Source organism: Sinocyclocheilus rhinocerous, unplaced genomic scaffold (assembly GCF_001515625.1).
Source record: "Sinocyclocheilus rhinocerous isolate Xijiao unplaced genomic scaffold, SAMN03320098_v1.1 scaffold551, whole genome shotgun sequence".
NCBI lineage: Eukaryota > Metazoa > Chordata > Actinopteri > Cypriniformes > Cyprinidae > Sinocyclocheilus > Sinocyclocheilus rhinocerous.
In genome coordinates, this window is record NW_015624564.1 from 1,304,560 (window position 1) to 1,320,224 (window position 15,665).

General features: G+C 35.8%; 1 protein-coding gene across 6 annotated transcripts in view; it reads left to right on the top strand.

Annotated features, from left to right (window-relative positions):
• The window catches only part of LOC107743513 (signal peptide, CUB and EGF-like domain-containing protein 1), a 78,831-nt gene that overhangs the window by 22,246 nt on the left and 40,920 nt on the right, over positions 1 to 15,665 (top strand). For all 6 annotated transcript variants that reach the window (XM_016556758.1, XM_016556787.1, XM_016556793.1 and 3 more), the window contains exon 5: positions 2,340 to 2,474. In XM_016556758.1, the coding sequence (XP_016412244.1) occupies positions 2,340 to 2,474 (135 nt within the window). The remainder of the gene's footprint in view (positions 1 to 2,339; positions 2,475 to 15,665) is intronic.

Consider the following 15,665-nt stretch of genomic DNA (forward strand, 5'->3'; position numbering starts at 1 on the left):
TGCTTCTTATTCTTACCCAAAAATACAAAATGGAAGAAAGAGTTAAACCTGAACACAATCTTGCTACTCAAGCTGTATATATATATATATTTATTTGCTTCTTTTCCATTTTGCGTTTACTTGTACTTTTACTTTCAATACTTAAGTACGTTTAAGATTTAAAAAATACTTTTCGTACTTAAGTACAATAAATATCACATACTTTAAAACTTTTACTCAAGTAATATTCTAAACGGTGACTTCAACTTCTACCAAAGTCATTTTCTGGTAAGATGTCTTACTTTTACTTGAGTATGGCTTTCAGGTACTTTATACACCACTGCTTATGACAGTGGAGGAAACTGGCATGTTGTTTCCACACCTCATTTACAGAAGCTTTGATGCTCATTCAGCCTTCCAGTGTATAACATTCAGTGCGAGTTTTATAAGGAGCTTATAAACAATAGAACCGGAATACAAGATGGATGGAAACATACATACACAGGCTGACAGCACATACTCATACACACATCCATGTGTACACACACACACACAAGATTGCAAAATAGATTCTCTAGTTATAGTCATTTTAGTTGAATATAAGCTTCATTTGGGCTGTATTGAAGTAATTCTGTAGAGAATCATATGCCAGAGGAAAAAAAGCTTTATGAACTTCAACTTTAATTAATTATATTAAAAAAACAATTTGCCATGTATCTATTCATAAATGTCACACAATTATTCTCTCTATTCTTTTTTTTTTTTCACATTTACTAAATGTAAATTTCACTGAAGCTATTACTATATTGTAGTTTTTTTTCCTACAATGCATTTTATAAGAATATGCAGAAATTGTCTTTGTTCTTCAGTTTTTTGTTCAGTCTTCTTGTGCTGTATCATTTCCCCTCTTAAAGTATGATTTAGTGCATGCATCTTTTATGAAATTGGCATTATTAAAGTCTGTTTGACCATATGGAAGCTAAATAGTTAAAAAAATCACAGTTATAAGTATTTTTATTTACGTATTTTTGGTACAAATAATGATGTGTTGCGATATTTACAAATAATTTTAATTTTATGAGAATTAACGTATGTTGTCTATTCAAATCATGTCTATAATTTTTTATTTTTTATTTTATGATTTCATTTGGTTTTTAAGTTTTTGTTTTTGTTTGGTTTCATTTGGTTTTGCTTGGTATTTGTTTGGGTTTCTTTTGCCTTGTTTTTGTTTTGTTTCATTTAGTTTTGTTTGATTTCATTTTTTATTTGTTTTTGTTTTTTTGTTTGATTAGTTTTTTTTGTTTGTTTCATTTGGTCTGTTTTTTTTTTTTGTTTGTTTGTTTTGTTTTTGGGTTGTTTGCTTTTGTTTGCTTTTGTTTGGGGCTTTTTTTGTTTGTTTGGTGCAGTTTTTTTTACAATTCTTTTTGTTTTGCTTTGCTTTTTGTTTTGTTTAACAAAATACTAAAGTTATATGGAGTTATATGACCAGAATGTGCATCTTGTCTATTCAAATTACGGCTAAATGAATTCCAAACGTGATACCCTTTAGTGGTTTTCAAGTATAAATGGTGAATACAGACCTGTAACCTCTAGTCTGATGTGGGGAAATATGTTATATTGAACATTCGACAGTAACCTTTTCAAATAAAATTTCAGGCACAAATGGCCTTTGAGAAAGACATGCCACAATAGTGACGAGTGACAGAAGAGTGGCAGTGGTGTTACTCTGAGACATAATAGCACCCCTGAGAGAGAGTTATGGGCAGCCGACTCCACAGAGGCAGGTTGCTGTGTTAAGGCTGCATAAAAGTCACTCATGTGTGTTACTGGTCTCCAGTGTCATGCTGTTACTCAAACCAACATACCCACAATGCCATTTTTTAGAGCTGTCAAAGACACAGCAATGTGTAAATACACATACAGCTTGGACAATAGGTTTATTTACAAGATACTCATCCAAACAGCTTTAAAAAGTTTGTGTTTTTAACAAGTTATTACTTATTATTTAACAAGCCAATATTACTGAAGGTTTGGATGATGGATATTGTTTTAATTTTCTTATTTTAGTTGAAATTATTTTTTCCCCCGGACGTCTGTTTACTGGTTTATTTGTCTGGTAGATGTGTTTGAAAACTGGAGCACCAAACTACTTATTTAATCAACATTCTTCAGTAGCCTCAGATTGTCTGAGTAATCAAGGAAAATCAACTCCGGATAAACAAACACTGTTGCAAATACCTGAGCTGAGCCGGCTTTGGTTACGCAGAGAGACAAAGCTTGACGTTTTTGCCCAGATCCTTGTGCTTGAATGGCTGTGTTTGTGTGTTTTGTAATGACCATGTGTGTTTGTGTCTCTCTAGATGTGGATGAATGTCTGGACAACAATGGCGGCTGTCAGCAGATCTGTGTGAACACCATGGGCAGTTACGAGTGCCAGTGCAAAGATGGGTTCTTTCTGAGTGACAACCAGCACACCTGTATCCACCGATCGAATGGTGAGTCTCTTCCGCAGTGAAATCTCATTGGTCTAAAATCCCGCTCAGTTATACTGTATGTGATTTTAGATTTGTGTCATAATTACTGAATGTAACTTTTCAAGTACTGAACAAAATATAATTTGTTAGGGAATAAAGAAACTTAAAAAAATACTTAAAACTTTATATATGAGTTTAGTTTCTGAATAAGTTATATTATATTTATTATATTATATTATGTGTCAAAATAAATTTTTAGAGAATGGGAAAAGCAACAACAACAACAAAAAGAAAGTTAACTTGTGAGGTTGGTCTCTCATTATTAAATAATTTAAAATTGTATTAAAATTATTTTAAAATAATTTGAATTATTTAAAACATTATTAATTAAAAATAATTCAAATTAAGTTATTATACTTTTTTTTTTTTTTTACATGGTTTATAATATGCAAATCAAGGTAAGAATGCTTACAATTATAGAACTCCATAATATTATATAAACCTTTTCAAGGTGTATTGTAGATATATCATATCATCATGCATTTTAAGAAGTGTATTTACATTTTTTCATTGTTATTATAATAAATATAATTTTTGGACTGTTTGAGACATCTTTATGAAATGTGATGTCCAATACGTGGCACAAATCTAATTCCATGCTAAACATCAGAGTTCAGCAGCATCTCACTTCTGTACTTGTCTTGAACCCTGGACAGAGCTGAAGTTCAGAGGTCGAAGTTGAAAGCACGAACGCGCAGGCGGCCAGCGGGCATGTCTTTGTGTGTGCATATAGCAGTGGTGGACGAAGTACACAAATCAAGTACTTGAGTAAAAGTACAGATACGTATAATAAAATATTACTCCAGTAAAAGTACTCCTTTTTCAATTTTACTCGAGTGAAAGTACAAAAGTACTCGATTTTTTATGTACTTAAGTAAAAAAGTACTGATAGATTTATTTTGCAATTTTATATAGGCTACTTAATTTAATTTTATATTAGCACATATTTTTTTATAATCCTACTGCTCAAAATACCTGGGATTTTCCCAAAATGACCACTATATGGAGTCAAGATATACTTTTGTTGTTGATATGGACTACGTTGACGAGAGTGATGTAGTAGTGTTCACTGTGCATGAGTTATTTTAATCTGTTATTTTAATGTTTCGGTTTTTTTTTTTGACCTAAAACAGAGACACTGATGTTGATGTGTCTGCATTCAAGCAATTTAAAAGGTTCATTGAAAAGAATCAGGTCGTTCATGAATCAGACACCGCTTCTGCGTGTCGGAGCACGTGATATATTATAAGGAGTAACGATATGTTTTATGAAATGTAGTGAAGTAAAAAGTACGATCTTATGCTTTGGAATGTAGTGAAGTAAAAGTAAAAGTTACTCAAAATAAAACTACTCCAGTAAAGTACAGATACTTGAAAAATGTACTTAAGTAGAGTAACGAAATAAAACTACTCCGTTACTGTCCACCACTGGCATATAGTGCATTCGGTTCAAAAGCTTGGTAAAGTCAGTTGTGACGTGTGACTTCATGACGTGTGTGTGCGCAGATCATGCGACCCTCTTGTGCTTTCTCATTCCGCCTGTCAGATTTAACTAATGATGCTTGTCCACGTTGAGGCGGATGCATTCCCACACACTAAGCAAATCTAAACGATTCACACACATAGTCATGAATGAGAGTGGGTTGCTTCGTAATCACATCTTTGATGTCTCTCGCAATCATGTGTGGAATGTGGAGAGGAGTGTACAACCCACTCTTTTTCATCCCCTCCTACTTTTTAAGGTTTTGTTCAGAGTTATATATACATATATATATATATATATATATGTGTGTGTGTGTGTGTGCGTGTGTGTGTGAGAGAGAGAGAGAGAATATTGGAGAGGGAGGAGAATGGTAGAGCCAGTCAGGAGCTGGACAGAAAAATATAGAATATAAAAAGTTGGACACAGAAACAGAAATGCTCCATATTTGCTTTTTGGGAAGCCCATAACGCTTTTGGTGAATCTGCTCCTGCATGTAGTATTTTTACTTCAAATGCAAAACTTCGGTAGTAGTGTGTGTGTGTGTGTGTGTGTGTGTGTGTGTCTGTGTCTGTGTCTGTGTCTGTTTTATGTGAGGTGTGTGTGTCTGTGTGTGTGTGTGTGTGTGTGTGTGTGTTTTATGTGAGTGCATGGTGTATTTGTGTACTTGTCTGTAAACAAGCTAAAGGGTTGTTTTGTGGATAGCTAACTGATGTGCTGTGGCAGTCTTGGATGGCTCTTCACGCTACACACGCACACTACTCTATATATCCACTGTAAACAGAAGAGGAATCAGAAACTGTCCACTGGAAAGACTGGGTATCTTTTTCATTTACTAATTTCATGAGAAATACAAGAACGTTTTAAAAAAATAAGATAAAATATAAAATAAAATAAAATAAAAAAAGAGCCAGTGATTATCATTGAAATTCTTGCCTTTTTTAGTACTTTTTACTTAGGATTTCATTTTATTTTTTATTTTATTTTGTAATTTTATTGTATTATTTTTAGTACTATTTAAATTAAGCTATTTGACATACAAATCTTTAAATAATTTACATAAGACAATAATCCTTTTATAATAAACAGTTGAGGTACTGGTACACAATCACAAAAGACTGTAAACAGTAAAGGTGTAAAGCCAATCAGATTATCAGAGTTTATCAGATCAAGAAAATATGCAGACAGTATCCAGGTTTCCACCTATTATAGTTAGGCAAATTTTGGGATATTGTAGAAAAAAGTTATTATTCATATTCATATTATTATTATTAATAATAATTGTGTAATTTGTTTATAATTTATATTATTTAAAAACAATATAAAATGATAAAAATAATTATTTAAATTGCATAATAGAAATGGTTGAATTATATAATAATTTGAAATTGAGTTTACAAATAGGATAGAAACAACAGCTTCCGTCCATCGTTTGCAGTTTTGTTTGGTGCTGTTAGTGGTGCAGAAATGACACACTGCACCTTTAAGCCCGCGTACAGTCTTCCTCATCTGCCTTGGTCTCACAGTCAGACATGCTGATTACAAACAGGCAAGCTTTCACACGTTTAATCTCACCCTAAATGAACCTCTCACCTTCCTTCATCACCCTCACTCATCAATAGTGTGTGTTTGGGAATCTGTGTGTGTGTGAATGTGTGCATGTTTCTTGTTTACAGTTCGTCTGTCACCAGTATGGCCCATTGGCTCGTGTCTAAGACTTATGTATATGTGTGTGAGAGAGAGATGTGTGGTGTTGTGTGTTTACAATTCCTCACTCGCCAGTGCGTCCTACTGGCCTGAGTCTAGCGCAGTGTTATATGAGTGTGTGTGTGTGTGTGTGACATTGGCGCCGTCTGTCTGCTGTGGAAAACTAGAGCTCTATAAGAGGCCATGTTCTTTTGACTAAGGCTTCTGTCAGTTCTATTGACCTGTGTGGGTCACTGGTTTACTGTATGTCCACTTCTGCAACACCTCATACAATTCATGAAAGAATGTGGTTTACAGCAGTTGTCATAGTCTATTTATGAATATGCATAAAGGAATAATCATATGCAATAAGCATATGCATTCTGTCTGTCTGTCTGAATAGATAGATGGATAGACAGGTTGAGTGATGAATAGACAGATGGATAGACAGGCGGATGGAAAGATAGACAGATTCTAGATCTATCTATCTATCATTGAAAAATCCGTCTATCCATCCCTCAATCTGTCAATCTTTTTGTCTGTCTGTCTCTCCATCCCACAATTTGTACACCTATCTGGATGAACAGACTGAGGGATGGGTAGATTAATGGATAAACAGATGAATAAACCGATGAATAAACCGATAGAGGGATGGATGGATATATAAACGGATAAGACAAACTGAGGGATGAATAGACAGACTGAGGGATAGACAAGACAGGTGGATAGACAGATTTATGTACGATAGATATACAGACTGTCTATCCATTTCTCTGTCCATCCATCCCTCAATCTATTCATCCATCAATCTGTTGGTCTATCCATCTGTGTATCGCAGTGTGAGTTGAAATAGTAAGGCTCATGTGCGCAAGTACACACACAGAAGGAAACAATAAAGCCTGATAACTATGATGTTGTGAAAATAATAACCTTGTAAATTCTTCTCAACCGCTGAAATCCTGGCACTCTTGGTGGGTTGTAAATTAGGACTTTACTTTTTTTGTGCCCTGCCAACAGCCCGTCGGCTTCTTCGGACTCGGAATGGCAGAAGTAACCAATTGGTTTGGCAGTGTAGTGTGAATGAATCAGAACCTTACCTAAATATTTAAAGCAGTATTTCACCTAAAAATGAAAATCCTGGCATTTTTTACTCCGCCTCATGTTATTCCAAACCTGTATGCTATTATTTTTCCTGTGAAACAAGAGGAGTATTTTTGAAATTGACCTGAACATAGTGACCACATCTGTCAAGCAAGCTCCCAAATGACAAAAAAGCACTATACAAATAATGCACGTGTGCTTCTAAATGATGTTCCTACCAATTCTGTGTGACGTGACGGGCTTCAGGTCTATCTACCTGTCTCTCTTTTTCTCTCTGCCGGGAGAAAATCATTAATGTGTTGGCTCACCCAAGCGCCACCCCTACTGTTCAGACGCTGGCGGAGAAATGCAAGCTGATGATTTATGAGCATGTGAGAGGAATACGACCCAAACACACACACACACCACAGTCCTTTTCACACCTTCCGTACACACTGATAGAGACACATTATCACATGTGCACATGAACATTAGTTTTCTTAAAGTGGACATATCCTACTCTTATCCTACATCAAACTGGGAACCGTCTCATTTAGATGGGCATTGGAAGGTGCTGGAGTTGAAAAAACACATGCAAGCTGCAAACCTGTGCAAATACAGTATATTTCAGGTGTTTGCGGTCAGTAAAATTTATATTTTTATTATCTTTTATTCAGCAAGAATGCATTAAATTGATCAAAAGTGACAGTAAAAGACATTTATAATGTTACAAAAGAATTACATTTTATGCAAATGCTGTTCTTTTGAACTTTCTCTTCATCAAAGAATCCTGAAAACAGAAATGTATCACAGTTTTTCAACATAAAATAACATACGACATATTAAAATAGAAAACAGTTATTTTAAATTGTAATTATATTTCACAAAATTGCTTTTTTACTGTATTTTTAATCAAATAATCGTCAACATAAATTTAAAAATTAAAAATTGGTCACCTCTGTAACAAAAATCTCTCTTTTCCTTTTATTCTCTCACTTTCTTATTCTCAGTCCTGAGGAGGATAATATCAGAAAAGGTGGAATGAAGAGTGGGAGGAAACACTAGGATAAACATTAAAAGGCAAATGTTTATTTGGAGTGTGTGATGAGAGGAAGTGGCCAAAACGAAGCCACTGTTGACACACAGACACACACACACACACACACAGTAATACAGATTTTATGTTGTTTTCATCGAAATAATTGCATAAAACTGGAATGATCTCGGGTAAAAAGCCGCTGCGCTTATGTGTGTGCATGTAAGTGTCTCAAACCTTTTCACTGATACACTGTGACCTGCTCTTGTCCTGAGTCGCCAGCTAACATCCTGCTCTGATGGTGGAATCCTGCAGGGTCACGGCAGAGGTCAAAGGGCATGAGCATAGTTGTGCTTGTAGTCCTAGTGATGCTGTTTTTTTTTTTTTTGTAGTGTTTTTTTTTTACATGAAAATGCTTAATGATTTAGGACTCTTTAAGTGAAGTGTTGTGTTGTGTTGTGGTGTGTTGAGAAAACTATTTCAGTCCTCTCATGGTCAAAACTTGTTCTGGGCCAGTTTTAGGGTGGAAGAACTTTGATTGAACTGTACCAAACACATACACTCGCTGACAAACACATGCACATATACTCTGAGGTGCTGACAGCGAGTGGGCACTGAAGGTCTTGCCCACCGTCTTCCGCTGGTTATAAATACTGCGATTAAATATTAGCTTTTGAGGTGAAGTAACCTTCATATGCTTCTGCGTTTCCTCTTTTGCTCTGTTTTTATACTTTTTTCTCTTTCTTTTCCCTAGCAGTTTTTTCAGAGCAATGTAGTTTGACTGTTGCAGGTGGAGTCATGTTGGTAGGTGGGATGGACTGGCTATAAGGAGCATCGGAACTTTTCCCTTGACTTGAGGGCCAGCTGTCGAAACCTGTTTAAATATACAAAGCAAATATACTTAGATTTAAAGGAAAAAAAATTTCTTAGGCTGGTTCATTTAAAGGGACTTCTCATCCCAAAGGGAGAATTCTGTCAGAATTTTTTTGAAATTTTGTCTTCAAAAAGAATGCAAAAGTACCATAAAGGTAGCTTTAAAAATGTCCGTCGCGGCACCCTTTGGAAATTTTAACAAACTTGTGGCACCCTACAAAATTAATTTTGTCACAATATTTGAATTTCTAACTTCGATATGATAATTTGAAAAGTATAGATATTCGGTACAACAGGGAAGAACTGCAGAATATAATGTCATACAGATATTTTTAATATTATAAAAACAAATGTGTCTATCAATGGTGGCAATCAGTAGGCTAATTTCTAAGAGACCAATTTATATGACAGATTATAATGTAGGCTTTTATTCATATGTAAACATTGCGAGATAGTTATAATGGTAATTAAACAAAGTTTTGATTTTACAGCTGGATAATTTTGTTAAAAAATTACAAGTAAGCAGTCAGTAATAAAATAAGAACAAATAAAGAAATTAATAATGATAGCACAAATAAGTTGTTTTAGTTTTTTGCTTTTTAGTTTTTCAGGTAGGTCTAACAGTAGGGTTAAGATATTTAACTTTTTTTTTTTTTTTTTTTACCAATTATCCAAATAATGTTTAGTCCTAGAAAGCTATTATTATCAGAACACGTGAGCATAACATAGCGGTTAGCAGATCAATGAATGAGATTGCAGCGTTACCAGAGTTGCCCATTTACCACACCATGTTACAACACAGTAGGGCTATTGCAGACAGAAACAATATTGTACTACATCGTTGTTTCCTGTCGGCTCAATTTTTGAGTGTACTTTGCTGTTCCGATTCGCATGAACGGTATAATACGAGCGGTGAACTAATTTTCGGCAGCCGAAATTTCGGTGCATCTCTTATTGGCGACATCAGAAATGGATATTATATAATAGATGCTTTTTTGAACATTTTAGCAATTTAAAAATATTAAAAAAGGATTTTTTTTTACACGGCACCCCGGTTGGGAAACACTGATCTAAGTCTTATAAAGTCACATGATAGCTTTGTGTACAGACTCAAATTTAAGTCTAACCTAACCTATACATACTGTAGTTAGTTACTATAGTGTGGAATTATCTGGGTTGCAAGTGCAGGTACAGATCATAGGCTGTATTTTTAGCTTCAGTCCATCGTGGGGGCACGTGCCCCCTCAGATTTCTGAGCCAAGTGGATTTTGAATGCAGCTTCCAAAAGACAAAAAAATAGGCGTATTATTTTTTTTATATTTGATACAATCACACCGGTGTGATTATATCATTCAGTGCTGCACAGCATCAGCTGTTAAATTCAAATCTGCATTCGCGCTTTGGCTGGCACTGAGCCAGAGACAGATGCGTTTGTACAGCGCTGCATTATAACCAATCACACATGATTCTGTTGAGCTTATGAATGCAATGACCAATCAGAGGCGTTCAGGTGATTCATCGCTGAAACGCGGTGTTTTGTTCACTTGCGCGCTGACTGAGTTATCTGGCAAATGCTCTCATCAGAAACAACAAAGTGCAGATGTGAGTACGAATGTAAGTAATATATTCATTTAACAGTGTAAACCGCTTCAGTGATCATAATGGGAGTTTTTGAGAGTGCCTGAACTCTGGCTAGACTGAATGAAAATGTTATTTGATAATGTAAATGTTCTTTACTCTCTGTAAAATTAAAGTGTTATAATTAGTAAAGTACAATATTGTTATTAAAGGGGTCATATGATGCGATTTCAATTTGGAGTGTTACAAGCTCTTGGTGCATAAAGAAGATCTGTAAAGTTGCAAAGACTACAGTCTCAAATCCAAAGAGATATTCTTTATAAATTAAGAGTCAACCACGCCTACCTAAAACGGCTCATTCTAACACGCCCCCACATGTCGACATCACGATGTGGGACGATTTGCATAATGCCGTTAAGGCGTAACTTTTATTTTCGCTGTAGTATTGTTGTTGCCGCCGCCATGTCGTGAAGGCGCTGTGTGTTTCATTGTGAAAGCAAAACTACTTTGTTTGGCCTTCCAAAAGAGGACGATATCCGCTTCGTCATGCCTAGAGCTGATTGCTTAAAAAGACCGTATAAGTCATTATAATCCGTAATTATGTCCCCATTGGATGAACAAATGCCTAGTTTATAATGGCTTTTAATGTTTTTGTCTCGTCGTGCCGGGACAAGACATCACAATATGGTAAGGGGCGTAACATTTCCGTCACACGCTTGAGGTATTCGGCCAATCACAATGCACTGGATAGCTGGCCAAATCAGAGCACACCTCGCTTTTCAGGCCGATGAGCTTTGTAAAAATAAAAAATACAAATTTCAGAAAGGCGGGGCATAGAGGAGAAACAATAATGTACAGTATGTGGAAAATAATGTGTTTTTTGAATTTTAAACCGCATAAACACATTTCATTACACCAAATACACAAAATGATGTTCTTTTTAGCAACATCATATGACCCCTTTAAATTCACATTAAATCCAAAGTTAGTCGTATTAAAAATATTTTATGGCATAACACCCATATCTGGTACTTAAGTAAAAAGTCGGGTTTTTATGTGTAGTTAATAGATTACACTATTAGTCTACTTTGCCCATCACCATTTATTGATCAAATAACAATCTATAAAGGTGCAAAACGCATTTACTCAGGCTACACATATTTGAGAATCGATATATTTCCTAATATAGTTAACACGTTTGGAAATATTTCGAATAAAAAGGAAAAAGATAAATAAAGCATAATCCTATATCAGTTATACAGTGCTATACCCCCCCCCCACTTGCCCCCTCAAAAATCATGAGTGCATGATTAGAGGTGTCCTGATCCACACTGTAAAAAATGACCGTGAATTTAACGGTAAAAGACTGTAAAAATGCTACAGTAAAATCCTGTTAAATGGTTAACGGTAAATTCCCCTACTATATACAGTGAAAAACTGTATTGGACATTACATGTATTGGACATTAATTGTACGGTAGTATACCGTTTTTGGAAGTGAAAAATACCATATAATTTACAGTGAATAACCGTAAATTGACATTCCCAGAATTCCCTGCGTTACATTTCATATTTGATGTTTTTTTGTTGAAATAACTGTTTCTTCTTGGTTTTTTCTTATCAGTTTTGTATATTAGAGTTGTGTGTTACACCTAATGTTGTTAAATGAATGACAAGAGATGGGAAAAAGGGGGCCTGTGGATATGTTTGTGCATGTGTGTGCGCTTGTGTATAGGTAACCTATTTTTAAAGATCATTTGTTACTTAAAATGACAGAAAAGGTTTTTTCTCTTCAAACTTGATCACACATGCTTTTAACCAGGGTTTTACTGTTACTGTGGAAAATGGTTCACTTCCTGTTAGCCAAAGGGTCATATCATAATTTTTATAATTAGTAATATTAGTCACAATTGTTTTGTCCAAAACAGTCATAATTTAGTTTTTATTGACCCTTTTAACCCTTTCTCTGATCTTTCTAAATTTAATGGATGCTTTAGAATTAAACATGCTACTGTGCCTTTAAGATAAAAAATGCATTTTTGCATATGAAATGAGTAAGAGTGCTTTTCTGCTCCAGTTTACTTCCAAATGTGCCAAACAAACAGATTAGATAGATTGAAATGATCTGTAAGATTAAAAAATAAACTTTTTCAGATGTCTCAGAAGAAACTGCAGAGCTGTAGGTGCTACACACAGTCAGAAACGGCACAAAGTATAGCAGAGTTTCACTTTGTTCTTTGTCAGAAAGTTTTTAACTCTTTTATTTCTAACAGCTAACAATTATATACGTCAGAAGCACTCTAGATCATGTTTTAAACAACTGGGCTTCTCCTGTGATATTCCTGTGTTAGCCTCACCTGCTAAAACAAAAGTTTTCCACCCTTATAAAGAGTTGTTGGATGTGGAGGCCATCTTCAGAGGTCTTTTATTTCAAATGTATCCAAATTACGCTGACGTTCAGAGTTACAAAGACAGATTCCATCCTATTCTCTCCATCTATGGACATCTGAGACTGTTTTGTTGGGCCAGAAGTAAAGCCGGGTTAAGCTGAACTGTAATTGGTGCATAAATTATTATACATTAGACTTTAAAAGGTGGGCTTCCCTTTTGACATCGCATTTGGGGCTTTTAAAGCACTTATTTTAAGTGGTGGGTTTATGGGTAACAGAGCGCATGGACACACAGAGTGCATGCTGATATTAAACACAGGCACATACACGTATGTGCATGAGCCTGCTGTCTTTTTCGCTCTTAAGCACCCACTTAAAATTTCCCATAATTGCAATTTTTTTCTCACATTTTCTTGAGTGCTGCTGTGGATATACACAGATGGAGGAATGACGTATGAGTTATGGTGAAAGGGGTCAATATTTAGTTTTCCTTCCTGTCTGTGTTCTTGTGACAGCCGAGTGGCATGTTTAAAACTTTGGCCGGGGCAAAGGTCTCATTTCATCTCCAACACTTCCAGTTAACACCACCAAAACCCTATGCGGCCTAATGAAGTCTCATAGTAGTATAAGTCTGCCAGTCGCAGACCTAGAGTAATGGTTCATAGTAAAAATGCTTCATAGTAGCACACATTCACACTCTCTTACTGTTGGGTGAGAAATGTGGCAGATCTCTTTGTCATTTAAAGGTCTGACACCCTCTCCAGAGTTCATGTTAATTGGGCACATCAAGGTGTCTTCCAAGACGCCGACAGAAAAGCAGCCCACTTTAGGCTCTGTCCTGAGAGCACTTAGCGCTTCTGAAGAGGCTACAGAGGGGGCAGAGATGCAAGAACCCGCCATGTTTCCACGGAGACTTGCTTTTGTGTACACACACATTCTTTTCTCATTGTTTGGCCTGAAGATGAGGAGGATGTCCATTAGAGAAGCCCAACAGTTCCTCTCTGGCATCCCTTGTCTGTGTCTTTTTTTCAGGGCTTTTTTTCTGTTATCGCTTTGTTTAGGAAACTAGGAGGATTCGCTAAGGACGGTGAGATGCTATGGTAGATAACTGCACTATACTCTACATACAAGATCAGAGGGAAAGGAAAAAGCTAATTGAAATTTCTGACATTTTCTAAATTGAAAATTGACAATTTATGCAATGTCATATATATATATATATATATATACACACACATATACAGAGGTGGAAAGAGTACGAAAATATTCTACTCAAGTAAAAGTACCATTACATTAATGAAATTTTACTTAAGTACAAGTACAGTCTAAAAATCTACTCAAGTAAAAGTAAAAAGTAACTCGTTTAAAATTTGCACAGTTTAGATATAACCCTAATTAAACACATCTGATCCAGCTAATCTAATCATTTAGGCTTATTTGAAAACTACATGGTGTGTTGGAGCAGGGTTGGAACTAAACTCTGCAGGGCTGCGGCCCTCTAGGAACTGAGTTTGACACCCCTGGGATAGGCCTATAAATCTCAAACCAGTTGTTTTTTAATAAAATAATCAGTTATTTAGAGTAAGACATTTGGGCTGTTACCAGGCAAATTAAATCAGTATCAACAAAATTCATCTTTTCAATGCAGAGGAAACACAAAAGCTTCATCGGCAGTGGCATTTAGATGTATTTACACACTGTTTAATGCAGGACATGAATGCATTTAACCTGCAGTTACAAATGTAGAAATAATGTTTTGATATATAAGACCTAAAATGTTGAATACTCATTTTAAATTATAAAAAACAAATCAAAAGATACTTTAAATGTGAAATTAAAACCGCCAGTAGGTGTGAGCAAGTCACTGTTAATAAGTGAGTCATTGCGATTGAACCGAATCATTGATGAATCAGATTCATTCAGAAAGCATTTGACTGTGTTAATGAGTGAATCACTGAATCATATTCAACCGATTCGTTCAAAAAGCTGATTCATTCAATAAGTAAACACCGTCATTGCTCAGAGATGCAAAACTGTGCTATGGTGGCTGTGTTTGGAATTATTTCTGTTGTCGAAATAGAGCAAAAACAGGCAATATGGTGTCTAAAACTCAAGTCTCTTAATTAACTTCTTGTTTATTGAAGTGTTGTAAAAAAAATCTATATGTAGTCATGCTGGTTTTTGGAGGAAAAAACGGCACTCTTCGTGTGATATTGATTTACTGTGAAATGATATAAATATATAAATTTTCTGCCCCTATATCTTCAATTTTGTGATCATTCTAAATACATTTTAACAGACTGAATCACGCAGTGAAAGAACGCACTCTAAATGCGCGCGCACTAGTCTAATACTATGACGTGAAAATTGTCCCGAAGCCCGGCCCAAGGGGCGTAAAAAAGTCTGAAATGCAGGGCTCTAGACTGAATCACGCAGTGAAAGAACGCACTGTAAATGCACGCGCGCACTAGTCTAATCTACTAGACTTCACAGCCTCTGTAGGAGTGTTTTGTTTGATTTTTGGCAAAATACTGATAGTCGTATCGCACACTCTGCACCACTGTCTTTTTGGCTAATTTGTGCAAAACCTCTTGCTAAACTGTCAAAGCTTCATTTTAACCACCAATGCAACGATGCAAGTATTTACCTTACCTATACATGCTTGCGAAGGGTTGATGTCGAGATTTTATAAGCTGCTAGTTTGGTCTCCCTAGGCAAACACAGCTTACACTGCATAATAGAGCTTAAATATGGCCAGGGGTTCACTACATTTCCTTCGAGTTCAACTTCATCAGAACATGACGGGGTTTCGTTTTCAGCTGGGTCTGCACCATAACGCCTGTTCTTGTCCGTCTGCATCAAAACAAGATGTTCATTTTTTCTCTGCCATCTTGATTGATGCTTATAATGAAATTGTGGTGTGCGTCATGGCAGGCGTGGCGTACTGGTGTGTTCACTGCGCAGACTCGTTAGGTGCGTTCGACTACAGACGGTGATCAACGAGAGTAGCGGCTTGCAGTCGGGGGCGGAG